The sequence below is a fragment of the Pseudorasbora parva genome, chromosome 5 (genome assembly GCF_024679245.1).
Source record: "Pseudorasbora parva isolate DD20220531a chromosome 5, ASM2467924v1, whole genome shotgun sequence".
Classification (NCBI taxonomy): Eukaryota; Metazoa; Chordata; class Actinopteri; order Cypriniformes; family Gobionidae; genus Pseudorasbora; species Pseudorasbora parva.
In genome coordinates, this window is record NC_090176.1 from 29366786 (window position 1) to 29381175 (window position 14390).

Genomic DNA, 14390 nt, shown 5'->3' on the forward strand with positions numbered 1-14390 from the left:
AGACAGATGTTACAAAACTCTTGGCAATATAGCAAATATATATATACAGACCCTTCTCAAAAAATTAGCATATTGTGATAAAGTTCATTATTTTCCATCAATGTAATGATAAAAATTAAACTTCCATATATTTTATTTCAAGAAAACCCAAAAATTCCTGTCTAAAAAAAAATAGCATATTTAATCCGACCAATAAAAGAAGTGTTTTTAATACAAAAAAAGTAAACCTTCAGATAATTATGTTCAGTTATGCACTCAATACTTGGTCGGGAATCCTTTTGCAGAAATGACTGCTTCAATGCGGCGTGGCATGGAGGCAATCAGCCTGTGGCACTGCTGAGGTGTTATGGAGGCCCAGGATGCTTCGATAGCGGCCTTAAGCTCATCCAGAGTGTTGGGTCTTGCGTCTCTCAACTTTCTCTTCACAATATCCCACAGATTCTTTATGGGGTTCAGGTCAGGAGAGTTGGCAGGCCAATTGAGCACAGTAATACCATGGTCAGTAAACCATTTACCAGTGGTTTTGGCACTGTGAGCAGCTGCCAGGTCGTGCTGAAAAATGAAATCATCTCCATAAAGCTTTTCAGCAGATGGAAGCATGAAGTGCTCCAAAATCTCCTGATAGCTAGCTGCATTGACCCTGCCCTTAATAAAACACAGTGGACCAACACCAGCAGCTGACATGGCACCCCAGACCATCACTGACTGTGGGTACTTGACACTGGACTTCAGGCATTTTGGCATTTCCTTCTCCCCAGTCTTCCTCCAGTCTCTGGCACCTTGATTTCCGAATGACATGCAAAATTTGCTTGAAAAAATCCAAAAAAATGACTTTGGACCACTGAGCAACAGTCCAGTGCTGCTTCACTGTAGCCCAAAAGTGGCTTGACCTGGGGAATGCGGCACCTGTAGCCTATTTCCTGCTACGCCTGTGCACGGTGACTCTGGATGTTTGTACTCCAGACTCAGTCCACTGCTTCCGGAGGTCCCCCAAGGTCTGGAATCGGTCCTTCTCCACAATCTTCCTCAGGGTCCGGTCACCTCTTCTTGTTGTGCAGCGTTTTTTGCCACATTGTTTCCTTCCCACAGACTTCCCACTGAGATGCCTTGATACAGCACTCTGGGAACAGCCTATTCGTTCAGAAATTTCTTTCTGTGTCTTACCCTCTCGCTTGAGGGTGTCAATGATGGCCTTCTGGACAGGGTCAGGTCGGCAGTCTTACCGATGATTGCGGTTTTGAGTAATGAACCAGGCTGGGAGTTTTTAAAAGCCTCAGGAATCTTTTGCAGGTGTTTAGAGTTAATTAGATGATTCAGATGATTAGGTTAATAACTCGTTTAGAGAATTCATGATATGCAAATCTTTTGAGATAGGAATTTGGGGTTTTCATGAGCTGTATGCCAAAATCATCAGTATTAAAACAATAAAAGATCTGAAATATTTCAGTTGGAGTGCAATGAATCTAAAATGAAAGTTACATTTTTATCATTACATTATGGAAAATAATGAACTTTAATCACAATACGCAAATTTTTTGAGAAGGACCTGTGTATATATATAGTATCTGTGTGCCATGTGTTCCTCTGCCAGTCTTGTCGAGAGAGAGAGAGAGAGAGAGAGAGAGAGAGAGAGAGAGAGAGAGAGAGAGAGAGAGAGAGAGAGAGAGAGAGAGAGAGAGAGAGAGAGAGAGAGAGAGAGAGAGAGAGAGAGAGAGAGAGAGAGAGAGAGAGAGAGAGAGAGAGAGAGAGAGAGAACATGGCTTCTATCATGTTTGATTTTTTGTTTTTGTTTCTATGTGTCATGTGCATTTCTGTCAGTCTTGGCCCCTGCCACCTGATTAATGCTTAATTTGTCCCACTTTCTCTCCCTTATTACCCTTCTGTTTTCGTCACAATTTATTCTTCTTTTGGTTTCTGTCCGATGCCAGATCATCATCTATGTGCACGTGGAAGCCTTGTTTTTTGTGTCTTGCTCCATTATGCTGCCCTGGACTGCATTCCCCCACCCCCCGAGGTTTAGGTTATGTTTTGTTTATGATTTTATCAAATAAAGTCTTTCAATCCTCTCTGTGCCCCAGTCTTCGCTATTCTTAACCTACAGCTGACAATGCATTTTCCTTTTTTTTTTTTTCAACATTGATGCTAATAAGAAATGTTTTATTGAGCACCAAGTCAGCATATTAGAATGATTTCTGAAGGATCATGTGACACTGAAGACTGGAGTAATGATGCTGAAAATTCAGCTTTGCCACCACAGGAATAAACTAAATTTAAAGTATATTAAAATAGAAAAGTAATTATAATTCTAATAATTTTTTTCCAGTATTTTTGTTTAAATAAATTCACTTAAAACACAACAGACTTAATTTAAAAGAAAACCCTACCAATCAAACTTAAACAGTAGTGTACCCCCATAACCTGTTTCTCACGCATTATAGCTTTAGTGAATAATATCTGGTATGGTTTGGCCATAGCTGCAAAGTATGCTGGGTAGACAGCAGTGCCACAACTACTTAATTTGTGTTCCACATAAGGATCAACAGGAGTAAATTCATTGAACATTTACAAGTAAAGGCATGTCATTCAAACTCACATATCACTGAAAGAAAGCCTCTTTCTATTTACTGTATGATTGTGAATATTTCATATTTATACATCTAAGAAAACCATCACATCCTATCCAATTGCCATCGCAACAGCTAGATATCGAACACTTAATAAAACCCTTACACGGCCAAGCTCAAATGTCACTGTGTTGAGCTGAGCCCATCGATATTTCCATCCTGACCTTTAGCGGTGTTTACCTACCCAGGACATCCTGGGCTGGCTAATCTAATCGCACACAGTGGAGGTGGCAAGAGAGAAGACTGACCGCTGAGAGCTTGCTTTAGTTTAGGGCAACAGCACAGTCAATGCTTCAGGGTATCTGCTATTGGGATTTAGACAGGATGCTTAAAAGTCAAAACAATATATGCAACTACAATAACTCCAAGGACAATATTGATTTATTTTTAAATATATAAATTATGTCAGGAATATTTTCTGTTCACATGGTGTTTCCATATTTCTCTTACCCCATAACACAATTAGTTATGCTCAAGTATCCCTTCATCAATGCCAAACCTAGAAATGACATCAAAATAACTAAAATGGACATACTTTAGTTACATACTAAAACTAAAACTTTTAAAGCTGGGTTTAAAAAAAACAAAAAACAGACTCATCTTGTAGAATCTCACCTTTCCCTTTAATAAGACAGTTATTACAGTTGTAACTGTATTACCCTTACAGTTCTTAACTTTTTGGGGTTAAAAAATGATATGATAAGCGATCATTAGATTTAACCTCTTAAACACCAGGACCCTTTTTGGGATTTCTGCCTGGATTTGGCCTAACCAAATTGAAAAGCCTCCCATAAACACATAAGTTCAAAAGAATGGTGTCATTTTTACATAAAACACTGCTAAAAGTGGCAAACATGTAAGTATATGTTGTCTAAGCTGTAATAACCCCCCCCCCCCAAATGAAAGTGTGTAACTAAGGCCCTCCTCTAGGGCCCTGCAGACAGTTTGGGTCATTATCATATGCAGGTATGCAGTGCCATCACACGCTGCTCGTAGGGCACCAAGTGCTCTCTGAGAATTTTCTCTCAGCACCACCCCCCCCCCCCCCCCCTCAATTTGTGCATCTTATGACGCATTCTTTCAGTGAATTAACTAAAGTGTTGCATTGGAATAACGCTAAACCCTGCCTTCTTCTATTTGATTGGCCATCTCAAGCTTTCTCACAGTGATGAGTGCTGAGGCAGACAAATCTCAAGGCCAAGCTTGAGTTCAAGCTCAAACCGGTGCACAACACTTTACTCCAGTTTCCTGGTTGAACGACATGTTTCCTGGAAACAGTGTGTAATGGGGTTTCAGATATGGGAATGTCAGAAATTTCAGCAGCAACATGTATGTTGGTATATAAACCACACGATAGTAAAGAGATGCACAATGCACACAATGGGTGCATAAAATACTAAACTTATATATTTTGCTATTGTATTGTGGAGTGACACTTTCATAAACTTTTCTTTACCTGTGATTAGATAATGGTAAATATACAATATCATAGCATAATAATAGTGATAAGCCCAATACTCACACAAAAAATAAAATAATAATACAATAATATAGATCATAACAGTCTCGGAGGTAAAAAAGGCGATTATCCTTGACCTGAAATGTTTGTCTTTTCATCCTGAAATGCGAAGCAAATGTTGGATCGCAATAATTAGGAACCAGTTTCCTCAAATCTCTTCACTTTATTTTGGATGTTCTCTTTTATTATGTATGGCAAGAGCAGTGACTGCAACATCGAGTGTATTTATACAGATTTCATCAGGCTCCAAAAATTCTTCAAAAAGAACACAAAGAATGGCCTTCTCAGCTGCCATAGTTGCAAGTCTTGCATCATCAGAACAGGTGTTCAATGCACCAACGTTTCCGTTTAAAATAAACTTTTTGCAATGTATTGTCAGGGCTGAACAGAGCCCAGCCTTAAAATCCCAGTTATATGGTAGGGGGAGATATTACATAAGTTCTGAAATAGTACAGAATCTCAAGATCCAAAAACAAGCGAAGAAAAACAGAAACGAGTAATAGAAGATTGCTCATGCACATGCAAGCTATCATGATCATCAAACATTCAACAGCAAATACATCAAAACTGGGGAGTTGATAGACTCAAGCTATTTCATCTATGTTTTGATCACCCTTCTGAATCGGATCCAGATGAAGTCTTGGACAAAAACATGATTTTTCAGATCTATCTATCTATCTATCTATCTATCTATCTATCTATCTATCTATCTATCTATCTATCTATCTATCTATCTATCTATCTATCTATCCATCTATCCATCCATCCATCCATCCATCCATCCATCCATCCATCCATCCATCCATCCATCCATCCATCCATCCATCCATCCATCCATCCATCCATCCATCCATCCATCCATCCACATGCTATTTGTGATGAATCCCCAGAGATTCATGTACCCCACTTTAAGAACTGCTGAAGTTACAGTGGAGTTAAAGTAGTCCTCACCTATAGCTTGTTCATGTGGTAAACTGTAAATCCAGCCAGTTGGATAGTTGTATGAACTTTGATCTGAGCCAAATCTCGGAGTAAACACAGCAGTGTACCACATCATATTGTGGATGAATGTGACGTGAGGCAGGATGTGAGGTTAATGTAAAGCTGCAGGGTTTTCTGGCAGCTCCACCATGGACAGCTCAGGCAGCCTGACATGACACACTCTTGGCCGTCTCCTCCTAATCTTTCCCCGTAGTCTCGAGGCTGCTTTGGAGAAGCAGCAGCTCATAAAAAGATCCTGGCAAAGGGTGTCTTAAGAGCTTTTTTAACAACCGCTAAGGCTTCACCCTAACTCAAATTATATTCTATTGATGGGACTTACTTTTTCAGGGCACAATCTGAAATAGTGACAACTGGCAGGGAACGGTATATAAAGTGGATTAACAAAGACCTTCAAACAATAATGCTACACAGAAGTGTCCACTTACAATGCTTTTATTCTGTATTATAAAACAGTTTTCAGAAGCAGAACTATCAATGTGTCGGTAGGGCTATTGTGGTACTTTCAAAGTCAAAACTTTAGAACGGAGACTAATAAAACTTTACCAAAATAATTAAAGCTGCAGAAAGACATTGGTGACCACTGACACAGAAGTGTCATTAAACATTGGAAAATTAACAGGAATATATTGACATGAATAATTTATGTGCCTGTATGCTGTTTTTCTTCACTCTCTGACATTTGGGATGTCTGCTGAGCATTGTCTCCTCTAATTTCCAATTCAGCTCTCCTGCAACCGACCGTCTCGCTCTCTTTCCCCCATGGTTTTCTGCTCATTAAGCAAACACTAGGATCTGTATAAGCTGCCATCTTGATTTCTCGTGGATAAATCTTTTGTTTTCCCGCAGAGCCTCCTCCGCCAATGACATTTCATCAGGTGTCTTTATCTAAAGCAATCTCCCAGTGTTAACCAAACATTTAAAATCTGTGGAAGGTGCTGCTAGATTTTAAAATATTTTAAATTATCTAGCATTTTACAATATCTAGTGTAGTGAAAAATGGAGTCAGTGAATCATTCATTTCAAGTGATTCCCCCCCCCCCAGCTTTCTGTTTTTCTTTTCCTCTTTTTGTTGACCTTTGTGGTCACTTCCCTCGCATCACACTACATCATTACCTTTGAGGCTGTGGTTAAGTTCTCCAGACGTCTCTTCCTCCTCAGTTTTAATGATGGACAGATAAATGATGACCAAACTATTAAAGGCAGAATTTCTCTTTTCTATGGCTATAATGACCTAAACTGGCTTAGTCTCCAGACTCACTCAGTGTGATGATTAAAAAGCAGAAACCTATCAGGCAAAAGACAATGACTTCTTTTTGTTCCAGCCATGGTTCAGTGATTCCTCTCAGAAACTATGAATCACTGATGAAGCTTATATGAGCAGCAAAAGTTGAATGTGACAAATAAATTGTTAAGAATTATTGTGGGACAAAAATAATATCCTAAAAGGGATTTGTTCTAGTGGTTCATTTAGTCCAGTCAAGGATATTCTTTGTCTCAACATTCAAATTCAGAAAACTAGAGGTCACAGGCAATACCCAAAATTCAAAAAGCTAAGACCACTAGTGTAATTATTATTATTTATTTATTTATGAATATTTAATGCAGTGTTTCTGACTAAATGCTTTACACTTTAATGCATTTCATAGGCAGAAAGACTGTACTGCATCAACGAAAATGCACAAAAGTCAGCTTCAACTTCATTTCATGCACAGAACCAGTTTTTAAAAGTGCAGACTTACATTTGCATTCATGAAATGAAATTGAGTTTTTGTCTTTCTGTGTTGGAAATGCATCAAGGCAAGACACTAACTGTTTTCATGCACTAGTCAGTTCAGTGATTTTGGGCTGTTTTGCTTCCAACATGGCTTCTTTCAGACTAGTGGGAAGAAAGCATACATGTTTATTTTATTACACTATTCATTTGCATCTGTAGCTTTCAATTGCAAGACACATTTTTAAAAGCACTTTTTCCTTCACCTTTTTTTCTCTTTCCTATTTATATTTGGAAGGATTTTTAAAGAGGGGTTTGTTCAATGATTTATAGTATCCGCCAGTTTAATGACAAATAGATAAAACAGGCTTTAAAGCATCCCTTTTACAAATCAGTGTCAAAAAATATATATTTTTGTTTTGATCTTTTTAACCACTAGCTCTTCCACCAATAGTCAACATCAACATCAACAACAACAAAAATGTTTACTGTTGCATAGTTATTTAAACAAGATATTAAAAAGGGAAACAAACACTAGATTATGTAAAGTTAACATGGCTCTCTTTTAAATTACTTCCAAACAACCTTTTTTAAGACTGTCTTATATTGTCTGGTAAAACTGCTTTAGAATATCTAAGGTCTAATAAATGAGTTTATCACTGCTGATTGATCCAGTCACAGAGCAGCACATTCATAAAACACCTAATTAAGTGTGCCACGGTGAAACGACATTTAATGATAAATTGTCATTGCAGTTGTTTTTAAAACATGATCCAAACGGCTACATCAGTGTCACAAATTATTTCAGGATGAACTTAATGAATTTTTTAGGAATGATAAAGCTTAACTGTCCACGTCCATATGAAGACTTCAGATGCAAAAGCCCCTATGTCCATCTGATGTTTTCTTTAAAATAAGCATTTTTGTCAGGCTCCTATGTATAGGTTTCTACGTAAGTAGACCTACCGGCACTTCCAAATGGAATGAGGCTGGGATTTAGTGGGTTTAAGTAAAAGTATTTTATAAACTTATACTATATGCAGAGAGCATTCATTCAGTATCCATATCTAATTTTTGACCGAAGTGGCTTTTAGAGGCTTTTGCATCTGAACTCTTCATATACATATGCATGTCTCCCCCGGTGTCTGTTAAAGCCAATATGGAAGTAACTTCAACTGCAATTCATCGACTGGCCAATAAGGACAGGCTCCAAAAGGGAGCAGAATCTACACTCTAAAAAATGCTGGGTTGTTTTAACCTAATGTTGGGTTAAATATGGACTAACCCAGCAATTGGGTTGTTTTAACCCAGCGATTGGGTTGTTTTAAAGCTGCAGGTGGGTTAAATATTTGCTTAAAACAACCCATTCGCTGGGTTAAAACAACCCAATTAAAACAGTCCATATTTGACCCAGTATTGGGTTGTTTTTTACCCAGAAATTTTTTAGAGTGTAATTGAGCCCTATGTTACAATTTAATAGAAGGAGAGAGTAGTTGGGTCGCTTTGTCAAGAAACACCCCTCAATACTCATGTGCATGACATCACAGTTGTTCAAAGATTCGTGTTTTTGTTGTTTACATGGAGGCGGTTAAAGGTATTGTTTTCAAAAGCCTGCATTTTCATGCCCCCATGTCATGTAAACGAACGGCCAAAAAGGTTCATTTATATTCTCTGTTTCTCCTTAAAACCCTTTGACACGTACGATCAAACCCGTATGATCATTCTGTGCTGGTCCCTGGTGCGTACGATCATACCGGTGCGATTAGAACGCTCAGTGATCAACTGCCGAATTCAAAATTTAAAATCTGTTTTAGCGCGCTGACTGGCGCTGAGCCAAAGACTGAGTGAATGAAAGACTGACTTAGCTCGGTGTCTTTTAATGTTTATTTTAGGTTTCATACACTTCAAATTATATTACACAACCACAAAAATATCAGCAAACACTAAATATAGTTTATAACTGCATACTAATATATATAACAGCAAGATATCAGTTATAATTGGCCCGTGATAACATTACAGATCAAATAACAATCATTTTCTACCCTTTGACGTGAACGATCAGTCTAGGCTGTTCCCTTACGTAAAATCACATATATCAGGAGAAGTGGGTGATCTTGTGTTATAAATCCAGCTAGCTTTGCCTCCCTGGCACTGTTGTAAACACATAATCGCGGCACAAATGCCCATAACGTTAGCCCGCTATAACATTACATATCATTTAACACAATCATTTACTACCATTTGATGTATATGATCAGTCTAGAGCTGTTCCCTCATGTAATGTCACATATAATCAGGAGAAGTGGGTGATCTTGTGTCGCAAATCCAGCTGACTGCCTCCCTGGTACTGTTGTAAACACATGACGACGCCACACCCACAGCCCATGATAAATTACAGAGCAACTAACATACATATTTTTAATAAATATATAAACCATAAGGAGTTAGCTTGCATCCATTTAATTTAGTTAAGAAGTTTGAAAATATTTGATATAAAAATTATTAAATAAAACATTTGAACAGTCATGCATTGCAAGCATTTTTTCCCGCTGACAAGTTATGTCACTGTTGACGTCACTGTTACCTCACACTCGCGTTGGTACCCACTGCAGACACAACTTCAATACAATTTACCAGTTTTTAAATACTTCAGAGAAAATGGCAGACATTTTTTTCAAAAGAAGACAACTGACAAGTGAGGAAATGGAGGAGATTTTTTTTAATTCTGATGAGGAGAATTTTGACAGTGAGGCAGAGAGTGACAGTGATGAAGACCTTCCCCCGAACCTTGAAGCTCTTGACAACATCGAGGGTGAAGAGGAGACTTTTTCCACAACGCCAGAGCATATTTCACCATCAAATGACGCAGCTGAGGTAAGCTCGTCATCCTGGAAGGTAACCAACCTTTTTAATCCTCCTGGCCCAGGCACTTTTGAGGACCAACAGTGTGGAGTGCAAAATCCACCAGAATCCCCCAGTGAGGTAAATTGTTTTAAATTGTTCTTCACTGAAGAAGTTGTCGGAGAAATTGTGGAGGAAACGAACCGCTATGCCTCTGACTTGAAAGAAAAAGAAGTGAGGGGAAAAATGGTTAAATGGGTTCCAACAAATATCCCTGAAATGTATACATTTTTAGTGGCAGTTCTCCTTATGGGGGTGATTAAAAAGCCATCACTTCGGGATTACTGGAGCACAGACCCCATGCTCTTGACACCATTTTTCGGGTCTTTGTTTTCACAGGACCGATTCCTTCTGCTCCTCCGGTGTCTTCACTTTGCAAACAATGCAACAGCAGTTTTAAATGACCCTCTGAAAAAAATCAGAAATATTTTTACTGCTCTCACCTCCTCCTTTCGTCGCATTTTTGTGCCATACCGGGATCTGTGTGTTGATGAATCTCTGATGAAGTGGAAAGGCAGGCTGGCATTTCGTCAATATATTCCATCTAAACGGCACAGATTTGGGGTCAAGTTTTTTGTTTTGTGTGATGTGCTCACTGGTTATGTGCAGGACATGATCATTTACTCCGGATCTAACAGTGACATAAAACACCACCAAGGACTTGGGATTTCTGGGTCTGTTGTAATGACACTACTAGGACCTTACCTCAGAAAGGGTCATGTCCTTTATGTGGATAACTGGTACAGTAGTCCCACACTTTTCCAGCACCTCTTGTCTCTTGGCACTGGAGCTTGTGGGACTGTGCGTGCAAACCGTAAAGGGATGCCAACATTCACCTGTAGAATGACAAAGGGTGAGGTGGAATTCAAGGAAAATGGATCACAGTTGGCAGTCAAATGGCATGATAAGAGAGATGTCCATGTCCTTACCACTGTCCACCCAACTGGTATGGCAGCCACAGGGAAGCTGGATCACATCACTGGGCAAGCTAAGATGAAGCCAGTCTGTGTGCTGGAGTACAACAAAAAGATGGGAGCAGTTGACAAAGCGGACATGATGACTGGTTTTCTTGAATGCACCAGAAAGTCTACCAAGTGGTACAAAAAGATCTTCTTTCACCTACTTGACACAGTTTTACTGAACAGCCACATTGTCTACCGGCAAATTACTGGTAAGATATTTCTATAAATCAAAGAATATAAACAAGATAAAAAGTGATTACATTTTCAAATAATGTAAACAAAAGTGTTATAAAGGGTATGCATGGATATCACTTTCCTGTAGTAGTGGGGAGTTCGGATCATTTTACTGACTCGGATCTGTGGGTCTCGTTCAGCAAAATGAACAAATCTTTTTTCACCAAAATGACATGTTAAATAGCCCAACACATTTAGTACTTGTAAATGTTGATTACATTTTAAAACTAAATAAAAATAAACTATAGGGTACGCAACCAAATCCAACTTTATAAGAAACTGAAATGTTTAATAATTGATTAGTTGTTGGGTCAGGCTATTGCAGACTAACTCTGTTAGTTCACCTCACCTCCTGATCCAAAACATTCTTTCTTTTGCAACTTCATATTTATCACGTGTGTTCTCTGCCTCTCGTGTCTTCGAACTCCTCGAGACGTTAGTTGTCGACTCGTGTCTGACCCTGATCAGATCTGGCTGGGGGCTGGGCCACCCGGACCGTGCGTGACACAGGTCCGGAAACAAAAATGATTAGTGCTTACGAGTCTTTCTGGTTTGAGTCTTTCATTCTTCCTTTTAGTCCCATAGAGTCTATGCTGTCAGTAACGGAAACAGAAAAGATTAGTTCTTTTGAGTCTCGAGTTTGAGTCGTTCGTTCTTTTGTCACGTGACTTGTCACCGTATTGAACACTAGTTCACAACCTTTTTAGTAACAAGCACATAGTTATTTTTTTATTTTATTTTTTATATAATTCTCAGTTAATATCAGACATATACAAATATAGGAAATATATTGACTATTCAAGTCTAACATCACAAATTCAATTAGACTCATTTTGAATCAACTGTGTGTGTGTGTGTGTGCGCGTGTGTGTGTGTGTGTGTGTGTGTGTGTAATATATATATATATATATATATATATATATATATATATATATATATATATATATATATATATATATATATATATATATATATACACATACACACACACACACACACACACACAGCATACAGCATGGGACTAACAGGAAGAACGTAAGACTCAACCCCGAGACTCAAAAGAACTAATCTTTTCTGCTTCCGTTACTGACAGCATAGACTCTATGGGACCAACAAGAAGTTAGCCTGTGAATGCTTTAAATAAATACAATATACTAAGGGTGTAATGGTAAACAAAACTGACGGTTTGGTATGCACCTTGGTTCTGAAGTCACGGTTCGGTACAGCAGGGGAGAGAAAACTAAATATAAAATAGATTTTTTTTTTTTTAAACAGTGGTTTACTGAACAGATTGTGTCAGTCCATAAATTAATTTAATTACGGTATAACTAAAATATTTTAATTCAATTATAACTAAATAAAGAATTAATTCAATTATAACAGTTTTTTTTTTAAATCTCTCTTCTAATGCAATTTTTATTGTTTGCTAATAAGTTATACCACACTCATTTGGAGAAGAGAAAACTTCAGAATAATGTCACAGAGTTCATTCATGAAGTTGTGTGAACAACGCACAGCATCCGTATATGTCCGCGCACATGCACTTTGGTCAGAGCTGCAATATTACGATTAAGGTATAAGATATAAGGTGTTTACATGCCTTTTTAATGCGATTAAAATTGGCATACGTGTGTTCATGCAATTATGAGAATCACATTTTAATCGAATTCACTCCAGCTGACAGTGAGGTCACGTGCATACCCTCTAAAAAAATGTACAATAATAAACAGATCACACTGTCACATACTATTCTATCCTCTTCCTTACGCCCTATCAATTTGTTCAACTGTGAGTAGGAAAGGAAATCACCTCCCTGCAATTCAGGACGAACCTGATGAGAGGGCTGCTGGAGGAGTACAGCACATCGCGGTGTCCATCCAAAGGAGGGCGACCTGCCTTAGACACTCCTCTGCGCCTTACAGCCAGGCATTTTCTTTCGGAAGTCCCTCAGACCACTTCCCAGGGCAGCAGGACCAGGCGGCACTGCAAGGTCTGCCTCTCCAGCACACGCAAGAGCAAGCAGAGGCGCATGACCAAGCACATGTGTGTGCCGTGCAACACTCCCTTGTGTGCTGTCCCATGTTTTGAGGAGTACCACACACTGAAGAATTATTAATCCTGTAAAAAGTCAGAGTTTACTTATTTATTTATTAATTGTAATTATATTTGTTATTAGTAAGTATAAACATATGTATATAGTTTGTTTTAAAGATTGTTTTACCACAGTATATTTATTGTTTTGTTTATAATACTATTTTGATTGTTGTTCATTGTAATTATATTTATAATTTGTTTTGTAATTTTATTAGAAAGTGTATAATAGTCTAAACAAAAAAACATTTAGCTTAAATTGAGATTTAATAAAACATGAATGAAATGTGTACATTTTGCAATTTCTTTTTAACAAATGACATACGTTTGAATTATGCTAAACTTATAAAACACATTCTAACCAGAGAAAAGGTCATCATGTATGCATTTGACATCATGTAATCTGCAAGCTAATAGTAAGTGAGGCGTGACCATATAGCTTTTCTCTGCTTTGCTAGTGAAATATAAAACTCAGTAACAATATTAACACTAAAACATAAATAATATATTCATGTTACGTATCAAGTCAACTGAACCCTAATAACTTTACCGAATGCACGGGGAATATTTGCAATGTGCAAAACGACAAACATGACATTTGAACGTCCACATTATTGAGTAACTGTTCGTTTTACAAGATAATTTTTTAACATCTTTATTCATATTTATTGCATGTTTGTAAATAATTATATATGCTCCAAAATAGGAGGAAAAAAAACAAAAATATACTCACCATTTGTCAAGCGGATGTTGTGAGGGAGATGCAAAAAGCCGTGTGCACGCGAAATTCAAAGCAGTGGGGAAAAAATAGCAACAGAAACATGTCAACCATAGAGTGTACACGCTAACAAATAATGTGAAAGGTTTTGAATTAAAAAATAAAGCAAAACATTCATAGAGTGCTCACCTGCACGCGGTCATCCACCACAAGCGCCATTGTGACTGCGTCACTGCAAAACCTCACGTGTCAAGGTTGATGTGTGTTTCCATGGAAATTAGAACGCATGTCATTGCATAATAACGGTCGCAATAAAAAACTCACGCCAGGCTGCCAGTCTTATTTTTAAGAACGTACGTGCGAAAGGGTTAAGCTGAGTTCATGATTTTAGCCACGATTTTGACTTGACGTCAGGTTTTGCAAAATCGTCGACAAATGGCCAAAATCATAGGAAAATCATTGCTCATTAAAGTTATCGACAAATATCAAAGATGTGATCTGGGAGAATCGCAGATGCCCATGAGATGCCCGACATGCTAAATATCTGGACCTGTCGGTGATTCAAAATCCTGCTGTGTGAAATGTGTTCATTTTTAGTTTCATTCCATAGAATGGAATGAATTTG

At 38.1% G+C, this 14390-nt stretch overlaps 1 protein-coding gene and 1 long non-coding RNA gene across 8 annotated transcripts; one reads left to right on the top strand and one right to left on the bottom strand.

Moving 5' to 3' along the window:
• Positions 1-9559: 9559 nt before the first annotated feature.
• LOC137076075 (uncharacterized) lies at positions 9560-14078 on the bottom strand. 7 transcript variants are annotated; one of them, XR_010905182.1, is made up of 7 exons: positions 13781-14078; positions 12788-13074; positions 10884-10942; positions 10690-10771; positions 10466-10596; positions 10235-10304; positions 9560-10168 (listed from the first exon to the last, which is right to left on the bottom strand). It is a non-coding gene; the product is annotated as an uncharacterized lncRNA (long non-coding RNA). The 7 variants fall into 7 exon arrangements; XR_010905181.1 differs by having other exon boundaries at positions 9560-9918; positions 10204-10304; XR_010905178.1 differs by having other exon boundaries at positions 9560-10304; positions 12788-13028.
• LOC137076074 (piggyBac transposable element-derived protein 4-like) lies at positions 10692-13072 on the top strand. The gene is made up of 2 exons (XM_067445015.1): positions 10692-10931; positions 12753-13072. Exons 1-2 carry the CDS (start codon positions 10709-10711, stop codon positions 13070-13072), a joined length of 543 nt encoding a protein of 180 aa, XP_067301116.1. The 5' UTR covers positions 10692-10708.
• Positions 14079-14390: the final 312 nt, after the last annotated feature.

Excerpts from the sequence above, each read along its gene's own strand:
- LOC137076074 (XM_067445015.1), top strand. The coding sequence starts at position 10,709 with ATGGCAGCCACAGGGAAGCTGGATCACATCACTGGGCAAGCTAAGATG. Across the intron at positions 10,932-12,752 it reads TGTCTACCGGCAAATTACTG|GAAAGGAAATCACCTCCCTG; the intron begins GTAAGATATTTC and ends AACTGTGAGTAG.